The sequence below is a fragment of the Fulmarus glacialis genome, unplaced genomic scaffold (assembly GCF_000690835.1).
Source record: "Fulmarus glacialis isolate BGI_N327 unplaced genomic scaffold, ASM69083v1 scaffold18075, whole genome shotgun sequence".
NCBI classification, from domain to species: domain Eukaryota; kingdom Metazoa; phylum Chordata; class Aves; order Procellariiformes; family Procellariidae; genus Fulmarus; species Fulmarus glacialis.
In genome coordinates this window covers 97,219-118,118 of record NW_009212551.1, presented here as the reverse complement: position 1 = coordinate 118,118, position 20,900 = coordinate 97,219, and the positions used below count along the sequence as shown (strand labels likewise).

Here is a 20,900-nt window from a genome sequence, read left to right as displayed (position 1 = left end):
AATGGACCACTCCCCAGGGAACTCAGAAAGCATCCTCAGTTAACGCAGGACGCAACCCTGACTCTTCTTCTTGTTTGCTAGGCAAATCTCCCACCTGAACACCACCTGAGGACAGGGGTCCTCATTTTGAGAGGGAAGCGGGCCTTTGGGAAGTAAATGAGATGTATGTACTTGACTGGGCCAGATCTAGAGATCGATATGCACACAACTCTGCCAGAACTCAAGCCAGGGTTAAAATACCACTCACAGCAAATGGAAGGAATCTCAGCAAGTCCAGATGCTTTGTCTAGCGTCAGAGCTGGAAAAAAGACCATCTTTCTTTCCTTCTGTATTTCATATACAATGTTATGAGTATAAAATAATCTAGTAATTAACCCTCAGACAATTTCTCAGGTTGAACCAATGAAGTTTTGATAACATTTGGCACTTGGCAATAATACAGCCAGGTTAAGGTATTTAAGCATAAATATAAACAATAATGGAAAAAAACAGAGGAAATAAATAAGTCTTAAAAATTAAGACTTGTTTCTATTTAAATGAACACAATAAGTGAAGCTAAAATAATGGCAAAAATCTTGTGTCAACTAACTCAAATCACTACAAACTTTATTTCTGCGTTCCTTTCTGAAGTTGAAATAGCATATTACAACGACATTATAGTAAATATGGCCAGACAGGTAGTGAGGTATAGTCCTCTATTTTCCTTGCTTTTAAAGAAATAAAATACCTGTTACAGATCTCTTCTGTATAAAAATACTGCAAGTCTTTCTTTCTTCTTGTTTGCTGTATAGATCAAATACACAGCTTTTACGTCCATGGGGTTTTCGTGTTATTCAGTCACTTAATATTCAAATGGCTCTAGGTTTTCGTATTACTGGTTTTTACTTGGAAGGATTTTTTACGTATTTTTTTCTTTTGAAATTTACTATCTGCATTAACAGTCAGTCAAGAGCACCCACCCTTTAGGATTAATGGATAGAAAACAAGTTCACTCCTATTTTTAAGGCATTTATACTCAATATTTGAGTGTCTTAGTGGGTTTGAAATTTCAACCATTATGTTTCCAAAGCTGTTGCAAAGAACTCCTTTAAATTCTGCTGTTTATCAGCCATCACTTTTGCCCCGTGATGCAACTTTTCTCTTTTTTTCCTCTCCTGAGCCACATCATTTTGGTACCTTACACAGGAACAGGGCTGTTCTTTGTATGAGTTTCTAGAGCTTTGATACTACTAACAATCTTCTTTTGAGGCCCCACAACTGTAACGCCGACTTTCTTCATGTCACTGGAAAAAAGAGAAGATGCAGCGGGTGAGTGAGCATACTCTCTCTGTGCTTCCTACGGCTGACGTGAGCAAACAGAAATCAACTCGCTCGTCTTATATTGCTGCATTGGAGGAGGCTGCAGGTATGGCAATACTGCTGAAACACAAACCCTGGTACGAAAGTACCGAGACCCATTGTATGAAAACAGCAGGGGGCCGCAAAAAAGAGTAAAAACTCATTTAGCCTTGCTGTGTTTGCTTACCTGGAAGGAAAGACAACGCAACAGTGCTCTCCAGTGATACACACACTGGCACTTAGGGGCAAGGGGCTCGCTTCTGGGCCAGCTGCCATCTTGAGCCTCTCTACTGTCTCCATCCCCCTGTCAGCCTGATCGCTTTTCCCGAGCGGTGCTGACATCTCGCTATTATGTGCTGAGCCCTCTGAATGGTCGTCTTAACTCTGGTATCGGCATTGAGATTAACGGCTACATGGCCAAGCTTCCAGCATCCACCCCGTTCCTCACCTCTCGTTTCTCCAGGCCATCCAGTCTCTGTGTTCCTTGTGCGACACAGAATTGGTTTAACACTTGCGAAGGGCTAACACAGGCTCACAGGAAATTGGACATTCCTAGAGGATTTCTGCACTGTCCCCAAAGGGTAATTGTTACAAAAAGCCATTAACAGCCTTTTTATAGTTGCAATAATACACTAATTAACAGCGTTGATGTGTTTAATTGTCGGTACCGCAGCTGCTGCTGCTTACTTCTTCATAACTTGCCGGGTATCCAGCTAGCCCAGGGAGTCAAGATTTCCTTTGACATTAAGTTCATAACTGTACTTGGTGCCTTTTCAGGTGCAGAGAGAACATTACCCTACTCTTCCTTATCACGAGAACAAAGATAGATTGCATTTAAATGCAATAAACTTGCAAGTTGTAAACGTACAAGTTTAGCATGTTTAAATGTCAAAACTAGAGGCAGGAGGGAGTTCATACCCTGAATAATTATTACCACGTAGGAGGAAAGCAGCTACATAGTGCTTGCTCTGTCTCACCTGGTTTGATGGAATATGGGATGGGCAATAAAGGAAAAGATTGGCACACGTGCCAGCTGTGGGGAAACCCCCATATAAAAGTTAGAATATAAAGAATCAACACAGAAAGTCCTAAACTGTGAGTGAAAGAAAGCGATGCTGGTGTACCAGATGATGCATGGTGCTACTGTATCAGAAGAAATTGGGAATTTCCTTGACATCAGTGAGAAAAAGCTATGGGACCGTGGCCTTCACACAATCACCAGAGCATCTAGGTTTCCTGCATGTGTATTGCAAATACAACAATAATTTACATTTGTCTCTTTAAATGTAAGAATATTTTAGCTAAAAACTGGAAACTCCGAATAAAACCGCTACCCTTACGCTTATGTTTAAGCTTGTACCTCCAGCCACAACCAATGATGAAGAGCTGCAGTCAATTCAAACTTACTCTGTAGAAATCTTGGCTATTGTATCACAGGAACTGTACTCCACGCCTGTGAAAATGTCTTTGCACTGTCCTGTCCGAAAACCATTGAGCCAATCACCTGTCGTGCGGAAGGCTGAAATGTCGATGTTACTTTGGTCCAGGAGAAGATTTGATGGCCTGAAATAAAAAAGAATGTGATGAAAGTTAGGGATACATATGGATTTATTTTGTGTCTAAACTTAGCACTGGCATCGGCAGGAGCTTCCAGGCTAGACGTGGCTTTTCCCTTCGTCTGTGGAAGTTATCTGCTGCTGAGGCCACCGCATGTACTCGTGCCGGCACCTCTATGAACGCTGCGTAATCGTCTTGCTTAAGAGCGCCAGCTTCTCATGTTTAAATCACTGAAGCATCACCAATTCATGAAGTGTATTGTTACCTTACAATTTAATGTGTGAAGCATTAGCAAAGACAAACCTAATTTAGATTATATTTGTGTGATTCACCTAGTCCCAAACAACACACAAACGATGCACACTCTAGACTCCAAGTTGCGTGTGTTGGTAGAATTTACGCATATCAAATGTGCAGCCCACTGACAAATCCTAAATGCTGCTACTAAGTTAGAAGCACAAATAATAAGACACCAGTGGCTTTAAAAAAAATTGTATCAAGTCTAAAAATCAAATGTTAAGTGAATTTGTGAGACAAATGTAACTGCACGAGACTTGCATTCTGCAGTGCACAGAGGCAGAAATGAGGAAATTTGTTATTAAATACACTTAGCCAAACGTAAAATGCAATTGCCATGTCCAGTTTAAAATTGATGCTCACTCTAAGACTGAAACTTCCATGAGGCTATCATAGAAATAATTTAGAAGTGAGAACCGAATCATCTCCTGCCTTCGAAATTAAGTTGGTGCTCATGAAGGATGTTGAACGGACACGATTTGCATCCGAGTTCTCTACTTAGAAAACAATGAAGAAACCAGTAAGGAACAAACAAAACCAACACAGTGAATCAAACAAAACACATGCCCATGCTTCTTTGCCCATTTAAACCTTTTTCCATCTGCATAAGTCTACCGATAAGCTATTGAGAAAAAAATATCCTTCTCAAAATAACAATTAAATGTATAATTTTTTATCAAGAAGGACTATATTGCAGCGGACCCTGCACTTTGCATATTGCAAATGGCAAAAATGGCTGCTCCCACATTGATCCAGAAATTCAGTTCTGTCTGGTATGAATACTCTTGTTTTCATGCTCTTGTAAGCATACTGTAACTTCTTATTTGAGAGCATCGAGACTAAAAATAAATGCCAGCCCTTCCCCATGAAGTCACTGGAGTCCAGGCTCTACCACACCTCATTTTAGCCATCTAAAAATACCACAGACAGGCCCAACTGGTTTTCTGAACTATTGCTGTAGTCCATGGAGACACACACGCATTTCCAGGCAGAGGGTTTGTCCTCTCTGAAGCAGATCTTCCAGGCAAACAGCTTGCAGGAGACACCCAGCGCTCAGAGAGGTGAAGCTGTTCTCAGCTGTTCCTCCTCACTGGCTTGCTATTTTTTCTTAAAGGTGTGAGAAGCCCCTGAACAGCCATGCGATCAGTAATTTTTTCTATTGACAAGACATCTTACTAATTTTAGTTACCTTTCTCTCTCAGTGCTGATTAGTACAATAATGACTTCCTCGACTAGTCAGATGTTATTAGAGACATCAACTCTATTTCTGCATTTGTCCCTCCACTGACAAACATATGTCCATCCTGGGCTTTTTAGCCCCCACTCAGAAACACACGTGCTCCATTTTAAGTAAAGAACCTTATGGGTGTCTATCTCGGGCTTAAAGCTAAGCATGCGCTTAGCTGTGCTACTATGACGGTGCTACTCATGAGCACAGGAGACTGAACTAGAGGATGTTCAAAGGAGTTTGCACTGCAACTTTACGGTCTATTTTCTGGCCCCTAATTCTTTTTGCCCGTGGCTCTAGTGAAACATCACCTGCACAGGAGTCTGACTACTACAGCTGAATCCATCTGAAGTGACTTTTGTCACTGGAAAGAAGTGAAAATGAGAGGTGATTAGACTAACACCGTAATTCAAAGGCAGTGATTACACAGTGTAATGGGTAGGTGACAGTTACTGGTACTGGAGAACCGATCTAGATTGTAAAACACCCTCTTCACCTCAAACCCAAGACATCTCTGAGCACTGGAAAAAACATAAAGGGGGAGCTTGTAAAGGCACCAAAGAGAACAAAGTGTCTAAATACCAGTGAATGAGCAGCCGAGAAAATCCAAACAAAACTTCTCAATCCCAACGCAAGTCTGTATTAACTTTCATCAAGATCTGCAGCACTGCAACAGCATACCCTTGCAGTACATCTGACTTGCACTGGAATCAGGAGATACCGCACCAGTTATACCGAGACTTTTACCTTTTACTTTTGAAGAAAAGAACAATATAGCTTTGCTAAACAATAACTCTTGGTATTTTCTACATATTAAACAGCGCCTTTTACTTCTGATGTTTTGCCAATTGTTATCAATCAGCTGATTTCTTTCAGGCTCAGGAAATTATTTTAATATCTTCTTCCCTTCTGGGATTGCAGGCCACAATTAAAGAGCTCATTAGATGCTTGAAAATCTTAACTTCCAAACCACAAATGGACATAACACCACTGTAGATTCACCATCAATTTTCACCAGGTCTCAGAGCAGCGGTGTTCCTGATCAGGCACCTTTCACCCGACTACCTTCCCTCCGGAGCCCAGCCAGGACAAGGAGCTGCTGCAAATGACCGTGATCACTGGCACCAACTATGGACCTCACGTCCTGGGAACAGCCGTAGACGGAAAGGAAAGTGACAGAAGACGTCAGAAACCTGCTCTGCCCCCAAAACAGTAAAGAAAGGAAAGCACAGCATGGCCACACTGACACAAAGACTGAGCTGAGGACAGAAGATGCAGCACGCTTCAGGTTACTGTTCTCATGCTACAACCAGATCTTAGGCACCTAAGTGACATACAGCTTTAAACGCTCTCCAGCTAAAGGCTCAGGTTAGATAATCAGGCCCAAAATATTTTTATTCAGTAGCTGTACAGCCTGCATCTCCCTGACTACTGTTTGTCCCATGAAGAGCCAATGCTTTTTATTTATCGTTTTCTAGGTACAGCATCTGGAATCCCAAGACATTTATTAAGAGTATTTATGAAGTGTTCTTAGTGATAAAGCATGGAGGGTTTTTTTTTCCAGCCTAGTATGTCTTTTCAACTTAAATCTAATAAAACAAGGCCTGACTCAAGAATCACTAATGAAAAAAAAAAAGTATAAACATGTTGAAATAGAACAGGTCTCTAGGATTAGGAATTAGAGTGGCCCAAAAGAGCTTTTATGTTTATTACTTGGATCAAAGAATGATCAGGACAAAAAATATGACCTAATTTTAATGCAAGTGACCTCAGAATAACCAGCACTGTAAAGTATCATTTTTCTCCTTGTAGGATTCCAAACAAAAATTAGTTACTTTCCTCCTCAGAGAGGACATCTGGACAGTTTATCAATGAACAGGAATTTGTCTCACTGTGAAGAGTCTGTGATGTCTCCTCGCATGCACCAAGGGAAAGCTGGGCTTTCAGAGCATCTGCACACATCGGCAGTTTTTCTCCCTCTGACCCAGCCCCTAGACAGAAGGTCTGAACACGAAATTTATGGTCTGGGTGATGTGCGCCATGAGCTCACACTTTACAAGACAAATTAGATGGGTTGCAATCCGTGCAGCTGTAAACGACGTCCTGCAGGGTTCCACCTGATCTTTTACAGCTTTTCATAAATCAGTACCTACTAGCTTCAGAAGAGAGTCATTAAAAAGAAATCATGGAAATTACATGTTTGCTCAGGGGAAGTGAAATAGAACATTTCCCTCTGTCTTTTCTTTTCTTCTCTCCCCTCTTTTTTTTTTTTTTTTTGAACTCTATTTTGTTGCTTTGACCAACTATGATATACCCCATCATGTTATCTTTCAACAGTCATGGAAAGACTTCCTATCCTGTTCATCCTGACTGTGTGTCTATCTACAAGAGTTGTATTTACTGACATGTGGTGCCCTGAAAAAAATCAGCAAGACTCAGGTTAGAGAGACAAATTTAACAGCGAGATGCCAGTTACAAAATGCCCTATTGCTGAAAGCTTTCTCTGGATGTGCCCATTACGTTAACAGTTGGAATTAACCTTTGAGTCATCTGCAGTAGCAGGGAGAACTATTGTTTGTTATCATTAGCACAGCTTTTTGTCACAACACAAGAAAAGTTTTGCTGCACCATGTAGCAACGACAAAGACCACAGAAAACATAATTCGAACCCTTCCCAATATGGCATGGAAATCTCGTCTCTGGTCGGCTGCTGCCTGGCGAGAAAGGGATACATTAACTTGTAAAATCCAGGAACTGAGACAAATAAAAGGAAAATGTCCTGCTACTACTTCTGCATGAAGGGTGGTATTCTACAAATACCAGAGGAGTTGTGCACACACGATCCCGGACTTCGTGTTGCAGTAGCCTCTCTCTTTCCATCCCTTCCTCCAAACAACACGACTAACCTTCAGTTTTTAAATCTGGACTTCCCCTTCCACAGTCTGTTTCTTTTAAAGGGGAAAGCATTTAAAAAACATAACGTAATTTCCTGTGGCAAATTTTAGGTAATTATAAGCTGATTTTGTAACGTGAAATTGCTCCCTAGGAGGGAGCCAGGCCTGGTTTGAACACAAATCCTATGTGCTTTATGATTATGGCAAGCCGAAGCACAGAATTCAGGTCTAACAAGAAGGATATCTCCTTGTTCAAGAGAAAAATAAACCAAAAAACAACAGCTGGCATAGAAAGCAAATTTTAGTTTTATCTTCTACAGCAAGCAGAATCATAAGTACACATGTGTATCAACAGAAGACTAGTAAATAAATGACATGCTGAGGAGAAGTAGAGTCATTGTGTTTGCTTGATTATCCCTGGACCTTAAAGATAAGAATCTTTGGAATTCCACCTCTTTATGCCCATTTTTAAGGTAGCCTTAGCAAAATTTGTAACTTAGTCCGTAAAATACAATTCACCTCTTAGGGTGGCACATCTGCTTTTCCCAAGGGGCTTCATATCACGCTTGCACACTCTCAGAATAAGCAGGTTGTGACTACTCTTTGAAGTCAAAAGAGAGCTGGAGAAATGAAGAAGGGTAATACAAATAACCAAGAGGGAAAAGAATGCAGGTGAGGCTGATGGCCTGCTGCAAAATGATACGTCTCTCTAAACATCATCCTGGACTTCTTATTTTCTAGCTCCATGGTGTCTGTTGGCAAAAAACTTACCACAGCTTCCTCTAGGATAATGAGCAAATAAAACTTCAACTGCCCCATAGGTCAGTCCTCCAGTCTTCCCTACTCCTTTAGCTGCCCCTCAGAACATGCTTTTCGAGGGGCTTATATCTTTTCAGCATCCTGGTGGGGTAATAAATCATATGCCTGGGTTATCAATGCTCCCCAATTTACTTCTCCCCCCCACCACCACTGACGGCAAAAAATACCAGCAGGTTGCTGAAATGGTTTTCTTTTTCTCATTATACAGCTTAAGCTGTGCTTTTAAGCCGCAGAAGTAATGTCACATGGCCATTTCCTGGGGTTCGTGGCTGGCCCAGAGACAGACCCTTAACGACAACAGTCATTATTGTTAGGACAGTCTATAGGCTCTTAAAAGAGGGAGAGAAAAATGCCTCAGAGAGCTTTTAAAATGCTTTTTTGGCTCTTTGCATCTACCATTTGCTGCGTACGACTTGCCCTTATATCTCACTTTTGGCCACGTTACGAATTTCTACAGACTTTCGCTACAGCATTCGCGGCATCAGGCAACGGCTCCGTGCAGTTTCTTCTTCCAGCACTTCCAGTGCAGAATTACCATTAACGCTAACGAGAGCTTAACGAGTTGTAAACCCGGCACGTCGGGCTGCGAACAGCAGAACAAAATCACAGTAAACAGCAAATGCTCACGATCAGGCCACCCGCTGATCTGGCTGCGTTACTCTTTAAATTATACAGTACCTAACTCGGTCTGCTGTGAATTCTTGTCTGAGTGTCACCAGCAGAGTCAAATTAGAGATGCGAAAGTGCAAATAGATTTTTTACTGTCTCTGTTAACAGTGAGCCCCAGCAACTTTTAACTTTGACGGAACAGTGGTTGATTCGTGTCTGCCTCAGGCACGGTATTAATGACCGCTGGAAAAAGTCAGGAGAAAATAGGGCTTTTCTGTCTCTAGCATGCTAACTAACTAAAGGCCCTAAAAATCTCCTCAGTGTAACTCCTGGATTCCCCATGCAACCCCAACTATGATTAGACATCAAGGAGTATCATTTACTGTAATCTTCCATTCTTCTGTGTGATTTGTAGTTAAGTTTTTCCCTCCTCCATAAATTCACTATTTTATGTTTAACGGACTTCAGAAAGAGGGCTAGCGTTATGGGCTTACATTACTTGAATTCTTTTAGAGCGAGCAGTCCATTTTAGAACATGGATTATATTGTTGCTGGGTTTTGAACGGGGCTAAAAATTCAGACGTAGGCTTGCATTACGCAGCGTTTGGCCAAACCTGGACCCTGTCGTTAATGCCTGGACAACCAAAAAGCGTAAGCCCTCTCTGAAACACTCGAAATAAAACTGAAAGCTCTTTCCTTCAGTCCTCCAGCCTGAAAATTCCTACCAGGGGGAAGCAAACAAGCAATATCACGGCAGGTCACAAATATATGTCAAGCATCTGAAACCTTCTGACCTGAATAGCAAAAAAAGGGATCTTTTCAACAGAATGTTCAGCCAACATAAATAGTCATTCCGTTGCAAGTATTACTGTAAAAACAGGGCTTGAATTATGCTGCATAATGGAGCAGCCTGAATTTTTTATTTGACCTGTTCGCTGCTCCTATTGAGTTTAATTTTCCCAAATATCCTACCAAGCTAGCATGCTAGAGAGTTTCCACCGAATCATCAGATTTTAAGTGGAAACAAACTTTGTGAGAAGCAAACTTCAAATTTTAAATTGCAAATGACGCCTCTGGACTTTTGAGAGCAAACATTATGCTGGACACCACTGAGAGCGCCACAATGACAGCCACCAAAGCACATGTTCAGCAGCAAATGCTTGCAATCAACTACTCGCAAATAACAGGTAGGCCAAAAACTGCTCAAGGAAATTATTCCAGTGAATAATTCCAACAACGCATCAAATCCAAGAAAATCAGGATAGGGTTGTAAACAACTTGCTAACATGTGAAAGAATGTATGAGGAAATATTCATACACATTTTCAAACACTTTCATATTTTCATCAGAAAGAGTAACTGACCCTGACCCCTTAAATTTCCTGGACTATATTAAAAGAATTTCAACTATGCTTTTTCTGAAAATAAGTGGCTTTCTTGTTTTCATAGCCTTAGATATAACAATACCAGCAGAACTCGTATTTAAATGGAGAACTTCTAAAAACTAAAAGAGATCTGAAACCAGATCTGCCTCCAATGCTGCAGTACAATCCAGAAATAATGCATTTTTTGCTGTGTTTTTTTCAATACAGTTACATAGTGTCATGAATTACCAAAAAAGATGTATTTTGGGGACTAAAAAAAAACGCAAACACATAACTGTTTACAGGTTAAACCTTTTTTTTTTAATTTGTTTTTTGTTTTTAATTCCCATAGTCAAGCATGCTGCTTCCTCATCACAGCATTGGAATTTGGAAATTAATGGAAGATGTGAAATTTGTATAACAGTATGTGATATACAGTCTCAGGCCTCTAACTGGAGTTCCAGGGAGGCAACTACACATTTTGTAAACTTCAGTTACAGAGCCTTCAATAAAATCTTAAGAGGCTTTATCCATGTACCTTAATTGTCATTCATAAACACAAAGAATAAGTTCTAGCTGCATATTCATTATTGTAAATCAAGAATAACTTGACTGAGCTTGATGAGGTACCTCATTCTGGAAAAAAGAAATTTGGGTTTAAACTTTATTTAAGTTCTATGCACAGAAAAGGTGCATAGTTAACATGCATAATGGTCTTCTTTTCTCCCCTCGTTTGCAATATAATTTCTTTCCTCTTCTCCTAAATATGTGCTTGCAGTATAAAGAAACAACAGTAGCAATACTTGACACTGACTTTCACTTTACCAAAAGCTTATACAGAAACAAAAGCAAATACAGAAGCAGGTAGGTTTTTTGTGTGGATTCCTTCTCAATTTTGAAATCAATCACAGATCTGGCAGAAATTCAGAATTTCTAAAAATCATGTGTTGGAATTAGAAACATTTTTCAATTTTTTCAAATGCTTTTTCTTGGCAGAGGCTGTGGATTAACTCGTTTCATAACAGGTTCATGAAGACTAAGTGCCTTTAGTCACACCTACATCACAGATGTGAACATACACAGCAACTATAAGAAAGCTGCCTTAATATTGGGTTGCCTGAATCCTGTATCACAACCCTTATACCTCAAAGTCACACTATCCTCCAACAGTTTGGAACACAGAAATGCTTTAAATATATTTTAAATTATACACTATGTTTTAAATATATTTTTTCAAATGGCTGTGTAAGAGTAAGATTCATATACATAAAATGATAATATACATTGTAAGTCTAGAGAGCCATCATATATTAAAAAGATCAAAATCAGAAATATAAATAAGAAAAAAAATCGAAATATAAGTGAAAAAAAAAAGAAACAGATAAAGAAAATGCAGTGTTATGAGTCCATTTAAGATTTGTAGTGTATACAAAGTATTTCCAGCTGCATGACTCTTGGGTTCCATTTTTTTTTCCAACACAGATTAAACAACAACTAATAAGCCCTTTCAGACCACAGCCTCACCAACTGGTTAGCAGGTGGGTGAAGTGATTCTGTCTCTCCTACTCAAGTTTAGAAAACTTTCCATCTGCTTTGTATCCGCATGAAATGTTCACAAATGTGAAGTAATACACAGTGGACTAAAAAATAATAAGCTCAAGAAGAAAAATAATGGACCTGATCAAAACTGAAAGAACTATGAACTCACTTCCACCCTAAAGATATCCAAACAACCTAAGGACCTTGTTACAAAAATGAACATCACGCTCAGAAAACAGGAAAGAACAGCAAGACATAAATCAAATAAAAATATCATGAGGTTGTGCTTTAGAAAACTGCATGACTTGTACAACTCTTTGTGTACTGAGTTCTGTTCCTACAGCCCTTTACAGAACTAGATAACTGCAGGCAGCCTAAAGGACACAGAACACCCATGTCTCCATAACCAGTGCAGGTCTTGCTAGCAAGAGCTAAAGGTGGCCACCTGATTAAAAAGTGAATTTTGACAGGTAAGAAAGAAATCAGCCATACTCTGTACTTCACAAAGGAAAGGAATTTTCATGTGAATTCGAGATGAAACACAACACCAAGAAAGGTATTATGAAATGTTTGCTGTGCTGAGGTTACAAAAACCTTCTGTCAATGTAAGGTTCACAAGCACGTAGAACGGTCTGCGAAGAGACGATCAATAAGGATAAAAACATACCCTCGGTATCAAGAAATTATTAGATGCCATGGATTGGCCAGAAGGGATAGAAAACTGAAAAGGAAATATGGAATTGAAGGCTTTGACTCCTCTCCTGTATTCCTGTGAGGTATTAGTGTAAAACATGCCTGGGCTATGGCCTGGAATCATACAGTCGAGCACATCCTTCAGGTGAAGTCAGTTAACAGTAACGTACCAGAGGACAGGGATATCCTACGCACCTCCAGCAATGTGCTTTTAAATAAGATACAACAGCGCTGTGACTATTTTAAACAAACATCAGCTCTAAAATCTGTAAGAAGAGACAGGCTTTGCATCTGCAACAGATATCGTCAGGTTAAACATTTTTCCTGACCAAGTATATTCTGAACACCTACGAGCATATGGTGGGCATAAAGCTTTAGCATTCTTCCAGTAGCACCACAGACATGGGCAAAAGAGAGCTGGGACTTCTGTAATTTAGATTAATTGCTTATTATGGGCAGGGAGAGAGGTGCTGTGGGAGCCTCAAATAACAACTGAGAGCAGCCATTTGAGCCGATGTAACCCCCCAGGCCCGCGGGGCCGAGTCGCAGAATGCTTTACCTCTGCAGTGATGCCTGTCCCTCTCCGGCTGCTGACAGTACAAGGATACCGGCGGGGATCTGACTGCGGGTGTCCTTCTCGAGGAGCTGGCCTGACTCACCGCCCTTTCGTATCACTTACATATTTCTGCACATGAGGCTACAGCAAGACCCAAGCCCATTTTAAATCTGGCTTCTCATTTTTCTCTGTCAGTCTGTCAGAAAGCGATGCTGGACCTCCAGCGCACAGTCCCTGGCCAGCAGCACCACCGGCTCCCGCTGCAGAAGGGGCGCACGATGACTGCCAGCAGTGCCTCTCTGCAGGACACGAAGAGGGTGTGGAGCTGGCTGCAGCCCTTCAGCCAGGTCTGAGGTTTGAGATTAGTCAGTTTTGGCAATGCTTACATAGGGGTGATCACGGATTTCCAAATCTGCATAGGACTCCCCAGCACCCCTCATGTTGTCATATCTAATTCTTGGTCGTACTCAAGTTTAAGGATAGCCTGGGTTGGTCTGCAGACACCGACAGGGGGAGAGTGAGATGGAGAGATCACAGATCACACATTCCCTGAACTGCAACAAATGCCTTCCCAGAGGGAAAGGGCTTGGGCTCGCCCATGCCGGTGTGCCCACTGCCTGGACACCGCAGCCCCCTGTCTGTCACCGGGGAACGAGGAGCTGCAGAGAGGGGGAGATACAGCACTGCTTGGGAATGCAAGGGGTGCATGGATGTAGCAGTGGAAAGGTAATCGGGAAGGAGGGAATAAAAATCACCTTTGACGTTCCCCTCCTCAGAAATGTGCTCCACATCGAAGCCAAAGCAGCAGCCTGCCATGAGGAGCATTTTACTGAGAGCTCACCTAAAGCGTCTGTGAGAAGTCCCCTACCGTGTTAGCAGCCTCCTTCTTTCCCCACACTGTGCCGTGAGCAGAGAGCACGGCATCGTGGTACCGATGTGCAGCCTCTGCTGCCCACACCAGTAAAGCATATAATGAAATAGGAGCAAAGAGAGCACGGGAGAGTTGGGAGAGAGCGATACTGCGCTGTGGTGCTCCTGCACAAAGAGAGCACGGGAGAGTTGGGAGAGAGCAATACTGCGCTGTGGTGCTCCTGCGTAGAACCCAGCAGGTGCAAGCAGTACTCGGACTGAATTTGGTCTCCATTAGAGGATATCAGCTTTTACTGGCTATGAACAGGTAAACTGGAAATGATGGTTCAACATTGTTTTCAGCTCTGTGTGGTTCAACCCCCTAATTGGAAGGACAGTAAACAGGGAACATTTTCCTTCTGTTTGGAATGCAAAACATGCAGCATTGATTTCTGCAATCAAATCCCCAAACCAAAACGTGATAGTCATGATTCCCAACTCCCCTATTCAGCAGATTGCTTCAGTATATATCCCTACAAAATAATTATTTTCACCAATCATTTGCCAAATGGGGGTGCAAGATGTTTAGAAGAAATATGCTTGACTGAGAAGATAGTGTTTAAACAGTTTGCTTTTTTTTCCAACAGTTTTGGGGCTTTTTTTTTGTTTTCTGTTACCTGGCAGGGAACAGAAATAATTGCTTTGGTAAGCATGTTGGTTTACTATGTGTTAAATGCTCACCAATTAAATTATTGAAACATAATTACTACACAAGCAGTATTCCCTCATTATATATTTTTAAAAGCAAATCCATTAGTATGGCTGCCTTCCTCCTCCCATGTTTGCTTTCTTTTTCATGTCTCGGAGTGGCAGTAGGAGGTAATTAGGATGACCAGCCTCTAGCTCAGCATGCAACACAATGCCAGGGGCTAGGAAAAAGAAGGCAAGGTCCATGTCACCTGCACAGCAGGCTGCAAGTATCATTGCGGTTCTTCCCGCTGCCTTAGCTCCATTTCCCTTCCGTGCCTTCCCTTTTGATTGCTATGGCGAGAAGTGTGCTGCGTCACCTGTAAAGGTCTGAGAGGAATATTTTGTTGTGTTCCTTTTTGAAGCTTGCCTTATGTCAGACTCTGGTCTCTTGCCCACTGAAACACTCTCCAAGACCTGGGTCTGAAGCAGCAGAGTGCATTTCTCCCTGACTCTGCCTGCTTTGCGGACAGAGGATTTTGCCCTAGCATTCATGCTAAAAGTAATTTTACACGTTTTCAGATCACTTCAGTAAGAGTATGACATTCTGTGCATTACATAAACCAATTCACTTAAACCCTACTTAACCAAAGCTCTTATTTCACCACATCCTCATTATGTCCTTAAGTGTCAACACACTCTTTAGTTACCTCTCTCTCAGTGAGATAATTCTTATCTCATCATAGTGATGTTCCAGAGTGTGTTGAATAACCAGGATTATAAATGAATGTTTTTAATGCAGTTAGGAATATTGCACAGGTTGGAAATGAATTCCTAGTCAAGGCATTGATCTAACAGGGAACGTAAGTGCATTTTTAAGTTTGTGAGTCCTACTGAAAGCAAAATGATTATTCATACGATAAAAGTTAAGGTGACTTGTCAGAGCAGAGCATAAGAGTGTAGGATATGTGTTTGGACCCAATTCAGAAAGATACTTAGGAACATGGCTAGCTGTAACCTATGAAACACTAAGCACTTAAAACACCACATAAAGTCAGAGGGAAAAGGAAGATCACATGACGGCCAAATCTGCCATCTGTGTTTTTCTCCCAAACCTCTGCTCAATCTTACAATAGGTTTCATAACCCTAGCATAACAGCTTTTCACAATTTGAATAAATAATAGCAAATTATTAATAAAAATAACAGCAATAATAAAAATAATAATAATATTAAATCCTTCTCCCGAAGGGATAGTCAGGAAGCTTTCTCCAGCCTTCAAGATTGCAAACAGCTACGGTTAAAAGTTGAAGAAGCTGGTGAACAAAGTAAACAAATTCTAATTGTGGAAGATGAAGAAATCAACGACATTTATTTATGAGCAATGTAAGATCTAGTATGTCACCTTGCCGCCGCATTGGTGATTATTTTCAGACTGCTGGGATTACGGATCAGCTTATCCAAGATGCTGACAATCTGCTCAAACTTGGGTCTGTTGTTTCTGTCTTTCTGCCAACAGTCCAGCATCAGCTGATACAAGGCAGCTGGGCAGTCCATAGGAGGTGGCAAGCGGTACCCTTCATCGACAGCCTTAATCACCTGCACAAGCATAAAAGTTTTTGAAAACTTAAAGGCCCTTAAATTAACTTGTTTTTATCAGTTCTGTGAACCACATTAACACGGACATTCTGTGTTTAAACAAATGTGTTTATTCACTAGTTGTCTTGTCGTGCAATGCCTCTGGTTTATCTGCAAAGTAAACCAGGCAGTAAATTAGGCATACAGAAAGGGGAGTTCAGATACAGTACGTGACTTTGAGGAAGGTGAGAGTCTAGAAAGGATCTCCAAAACTTACGCTTGATTGAACTAAATCCATAAACAAAGCTACAGTTAATAAAGTGCTTGCTTAACTATGCCAAACTTCAAAAGGTCTTGAATATCTCTCGTCTGACCACCCTTAGCCACACATGCTTTCCACACTCCCCAGTGGACACTGCACTCGGCAGAAGACCAACCCACCCTCTCATGGGACATTCTGAACCGATAGATAGGAGGTCTTCTGGACAAATTTGGTTGCAATTGATCTCACAGGGCCAGAAAATATTTTTAAAACTTACCACGAGGATAACTGTACACTTCCTACCAGGCAGTGGAGGCCCAATTCTTTTATCATTTGTCTAGACTGACAAAATTTGTCTAGATTTTCTATCATCTGTCTAGACTGACAAAAAAAAAAAGCCCAGGATTTACACTGTTATGAAGCTTTTTAATACAACCTTTTCACTAGAGTATAACACCTCTTGATCCGTCCTACAGTATCTATTGTGGCATGAATAAAAACCCAATGTATTCTAAGTAGAAAATGTTAAAGCCATATTCTGTTAACCTTTCCTTTTCATCTGGATCAGTTAATTCAAAAGCAGGAAAAACTATTCTGAGTCAGAACAGGAACAGGAAAACAGTCCATGGTTTAAGCAGCCATGAAGCAGAGGCACATAAATAGGTCAATCCTTCTGTTTCTGATCTTAATGTGATACTATTAAAGGCATTCCACTAGTCTATCATCCTCCGTAACAGGATTCATTAATCTCCACAAACAATAGAAAAAACATTTATAACTAATGAAAAGAAATACATAGTTTTCTGCAGACACTTGCATTCCAGAGGTACTCATTTGAAGGGAAGTTCTCTTATCTTTTTCCTTGTTTAACATAAAGTAGTATAGAGAATATCTGACTACAACTATGTTACTGACTTTTTAAAATTTATTACTAGTAAAGATGTATACCAACCCCTTGGAAAATCTATTTGTGTTAGTGACTGTACTTCAGAAAATTCAGTTCATAAGTAACTCCCCTGGAATAAATCTAAGATTAATAAGACAACAGAAAAAGAACCCAAAATAAATATAATAAAAATCTTATTTGGGGAAATGTTATGCTTCTTACAAAAATACTGGGAGAGATCCATTAATCATTTGGATTGCAGGCTTGAATAGTTTACTAACGCTGCAAAGAAGCCTGTATTGGAAGTCTTCTAATCAGATCACTCTACTTCCCTATTTTATCCGTTGATTACTTCCAGAAGTATTTTAGTTTCATTAAAATATTAGTAGAAATGCTTTGGCTCTTTTTTTCACAAGCTCCAAGAGCAATTTATTCTGTATATTTGACGTTTACAGAAAACTTCTACAGAATATTATACAAGTGTAACCAAAGGGGATCAACAGAAATTTAGGAGGGTTTTCTAACAATAAGCTAAGGAATGTAAAAGGCAATGACCTCATTGAAGTGGAATTGTTTGAATCATCCTACAGAAAACCACCAGCATGATAAAATTCTCCAATATATTCCTTCAGAGGTCACAAATACCCTGCTAAAAAGATGTTGGCTTTTTGTTAAGTTCATTAGAACTTTTACCTGACCAGGGAGATTTGGAGATTTTCATTTCTACATCTTATTCAATGTCAACGTCAAAAAGTCAGAGCCACCTGGTTTCATTATGCTTCGCTTCCTTTCACAGCTTGATCCTTTATTTGAGAACATAGATAACAATATACTCACATCCTGGTTGGACATCTCCCAGTACGGTCTCTCTCCATAAGACATCACCTCCCAGAGAACAATCCCATAGCTCCATGCGTCACTGGCTGATGTGAACTTCCGATATGCAATGGCTTCTGGTGATGTCCATCGGATAGGAATCTTGCCCCCCTAGGAGCAAAACAAAACAAAACAGTCCATTTGACTGTAATACAATTAATATAATTTTGTATGATCGATTATTTTAAATGAATCTCTGAGATTCTCAATTACCATTATACTGGTGTAAAAACAGTGCAAGCTGGAAAATGCTATTGCCATTTGTCATGGAAACATCTTGTACACTATAGAGAGTAAAATACATTACAGTGCAAAATCTACTGAAGCTATAGATACATAATATAGTACACATAATGTACGCATGTACATATATATACATATATGCACATGTGTATATATTTATGTCTAGCATAATATGCACAGATAATAATAAACGGTAAGTTAAGTATGCTTGATTTTCAGTTATAAAATGTTCGGAAACTGGCGAGACAGTCATACAGCAGTAAGGATGAAAAAGCTAGTACGAGGTCCTTGCGTATATCCTAGATCCCTTTGCACAGCACAAGAGGGCTATTCGTAAGGCATTTCAAGTGAATTTCCTGTTAGTGCTTTCACCCCATGTTTTCTAGGGCATCCAAGGAAAATGAGGGGCCACGATGTTGCTCTGTTCCACTAACGCCAAGCCTCCAACTGCACAAGGCAGTGACTGTGACCACATGCACAAATCTCCCATTCCAAAGCCGTCAGAGACAGTCACAGAAAGACAGATTCAGATGGGGTCATCTGTGCAGAGGGGAGAGTGCAAAAATGTCATCTGGGTCTTAAACATTTTTTACAGTCACAAGAGAAGCAAGCCATCATTAAATGATGAAAACTCAAAAAGAATTAAAGCTACCATTACAACTAATATTGCAGTTAAGGGAACATCTCTCTCTGATTACGGCCACCATTTGCTGCCATAGGTCAAATTAGTAAAATGCACACAACCTCAGGCTGAGTTTCTGCAACATGAGAATTAGAGGAAAGAGACAATTTCCAATGGTGCCAGCTTTGACAGAGGTTTTTAAGACTGATTTGTGAGTCTCACATGAGAAAAGTAAGTCCTAAAAACTTGTTACTTAAGGTAATTCTGGAGTGAATGTATTTGAATAGAGAAAACTGTGATAGTTTAAAATTGTTTCCAGTTCCAGGGATGCACAACTTGTACAGGGATATACTCTGAAGATTTCACACTAAACTAGCTATTTGAGGTACCTCTGCAACCCCCATTGTGCTACAGTCTGATCATACACCTATCCTCACAATAACCTGTATAGGAAGGGAGTGCTCTTATTTCCAATGACTAACCAGTAAGAAACAAAATGTAAAGATATTAATTGCTTTGCCTACACTTCCATAAAGTGTACCTGCACTGAGGGGAGCCATACACTCACCAGCTTTAAATTAACTAGCTTGGTTAACAATAGAAATGTGGACATTAGTGTTAACTAGAAACCTAAATTCAGCCCACGCTGGAGCCTAAGCATCTGTAATTTCATGGTTAATATTGCACAAATTGGATTAAATATAAGTAACACAGGCTGCAGTTCAGACCTGCAAAATGTCCCTAGATATGTCTTAGAGGCTTGGCAAAGGTCAGAGAGGGAATCTGTCTTGGCATACAGTTTTTATGGATCCCATCCTACTTCGCAGACTCCCTTTTGACCAAAAGACAAACCTTCATTTTGCACACAACCCTTAAAACTAAGTAAACACTGAATTTCCACATTACTTGTGGACCAACAAATAGGACACAGAAAATAAATAGCAGTATTTGAAACCAGTGTTTCATCACAGAAGCCAGACTAGAGAGCCTGATGTCTCTCTCTTGCAAACTTGGAAATCAGTAAGATGATGTCCTTTAGTCACAAAAAGTACATTGTATTTTCTATTCATTATAAGTTTATTCACAATTCCCAGCGCTGCTCCATAACAGTACTGAGAACATAAAAATGATTTTGATTTTCTCATACTCTATTGAGAAGCAACAGTATACCCATTTACAAATGTCCAGGGACCCTCGGTGAGTCCAAGGCACAGCCAAGAAACAAGGGGAGCTCTCCTGTGTCCTAGTCTTTTCACAACAGATCCACTTACACTTTTAGATGTGGGGATGATAAAGAAATCAATCCCATTTTTCCAACCTTTTTTCTACACATAGTAATAAAGTGAACTTTGATTTCCAATAAAGAATGTCAATGCCGGGGGAAAGCCATATCCTAAATTTACACAAACAAAAACCTACCACCACGAACAGAAAGAACTTCCAAATGAAACGTCTCCCGCTCGTCCCACAGGCTCAGAAGTCGCCCGCGAAACTCAGCAGACTTCGAGCGCAGGTGCCATGCCGAGGAGCCCGAGCGCTGCCTGCACTGAGGGGCGGGCGGGGGGAAGCCCGGGCTGCATGCTGAGGACGCCAGCCCTCCCAGCACAGACCTGTCACAGGGTGCTCCCCAGCCCACCCCAACTGCCAGGACAAAACTGCCTCTACGCTACCTGAGAGGTGAACTGCAAAGGACTTTTACAGATCAAACCCAACCCCGTGGACCGCATCTGGAAAGGAATGTGCAGCTCGTGGGGCTGCTGGAGCCCAGGCAGGAGGTGCCACCACCATGCCCCACGGCTGGCAGGGGCTTCTGAGCTCCATCCCCCTGCCCACCGCCAGCAGGGACCAAGCCAGACCAACACAGGCGTTCAGTTCGAGACGAAATGTTTCAAATTCCCAGCCAGGTGGAGACATAAAAGAGGGAACTGATGATCCTTGCTGCTTCTGACGGTAGCACTGCCACCTCAGACAAGCCCCAAGCCTCCTCTCACCTCTGCTGATCCCT

At 40.9% G+C, this 20,900-nt stretch overlaps 1 protein-coding gene across 1 annotated transcript in view; it reads right to left on the bottom strand.

The window, feature by feature from the left end:
- Positions 1 to 885: 885 nt before the first annotated feature.
- EPHA3 (EPH receptor A3) overlaps positions 886 to 20,900 on the bottom strand; it is a 75,956-nt gene continuing 55,941 nt past the window's right edge. The window contains exons 11-14 of the mRNA XM_009577926.1: positions 17,992 to 18,141; positions 15,834 to 16,027; positions 2,746 to 2,901; positions 886 to 1,283 (exon numbers count right to left, since the gene is read on the bottom strand). Coding sequence (XP_009576221.1) covers positions 1,178 to 1,283; positions 2,746 to 2,901; positions 15,834 to 16,027; positions 17,992 to 18,141 — 606 coding nt within the window. The 3' untranslated portion in view covers positions 886 to 1,177. The remainder of the gene's footprint in view (positions 1,284 to 2,745; positions 2,902 to 15,833; positions 16,028 to 17,991; positions 18,142 to 20,900) is intronic.